General features: G+C 60.9%; 1 protein-coding gene across 1 annotated transcript in view; it reads right to left on the bottom strand.

Annotated features, from left to right (window-relative positions):
- EMH_0007860 (uncharacterized protein) overlaps window positions 1–394 on the bottom strand; it is a gene marked incomplete at both ends in the record, with an annotated part of 5,357 nt that overhangs the window by 1,189 nt on the left and 3,774 nt on the right. Inside the window, one exon of the mRNA XM_013498155.1 lies at window positions 260–394. Coding sequence (XP_013353609.1) covers window positions 260–394 — 135 coding nt within the window. The remainder of the gene's footprint in view (window positions 1–259) is intronic.

Genomic DNA, 394 nt, shown 5'->3' with positions numbered 1-394 from the left:
CAGCAGCAGCAGCAGCAGCAGCAGCAGCAGCAGCAGCAACAGCAGCAGCAGCAGCAGCAGCAGTTGCAGCAGTAGCAGCAGCAGCAGCAGTTGCAGCAGCAACAGGAGCGGCAGCAGCAGAAGCAGTCAGGTATCGATGAGGCAGAGACAGGTCGTTGACGGTGTGCTACCAGCTGCTGCTGCAGCAGCTGCTGCTGCTGCTATTGCTGCTGCTGCTGCTGCTGTTGCTGCTCGCGCTGTTGTTGCTGCTGCTGCTCACCTGCTGCTGCGTCAGCATTTCAGCCACAGCGTTACTCTCATTCCGCAGCCGATTGCTGCTGCTACTCTTGCTGCTGCTGCTGCTGCTGCTGCTGCTGCTGCTGCTGCTGCTGCTGCTTGCTGCGGCATCTGCAGG

This window comes from Eimeria mitis, genomic scaffold (assembly GCF_000499745.2).
Source record: "Eimeria mitis Houghton genomic scaffold, Emh_scaff323, whole genome shotgun sequence".
NCBI classification, from domain to species: domain Eukaryota; phylum Apicomplexa; class Conoidasida; order Eucoccidiorida; family Eimeriidae; genus Eimeria; species Eimeria mitis.
The sequence above is the reverse complement of the archived record's forward strand: the minus strand, read 5'-3'. Positions and strand labels throughout refer to the sequence as shown.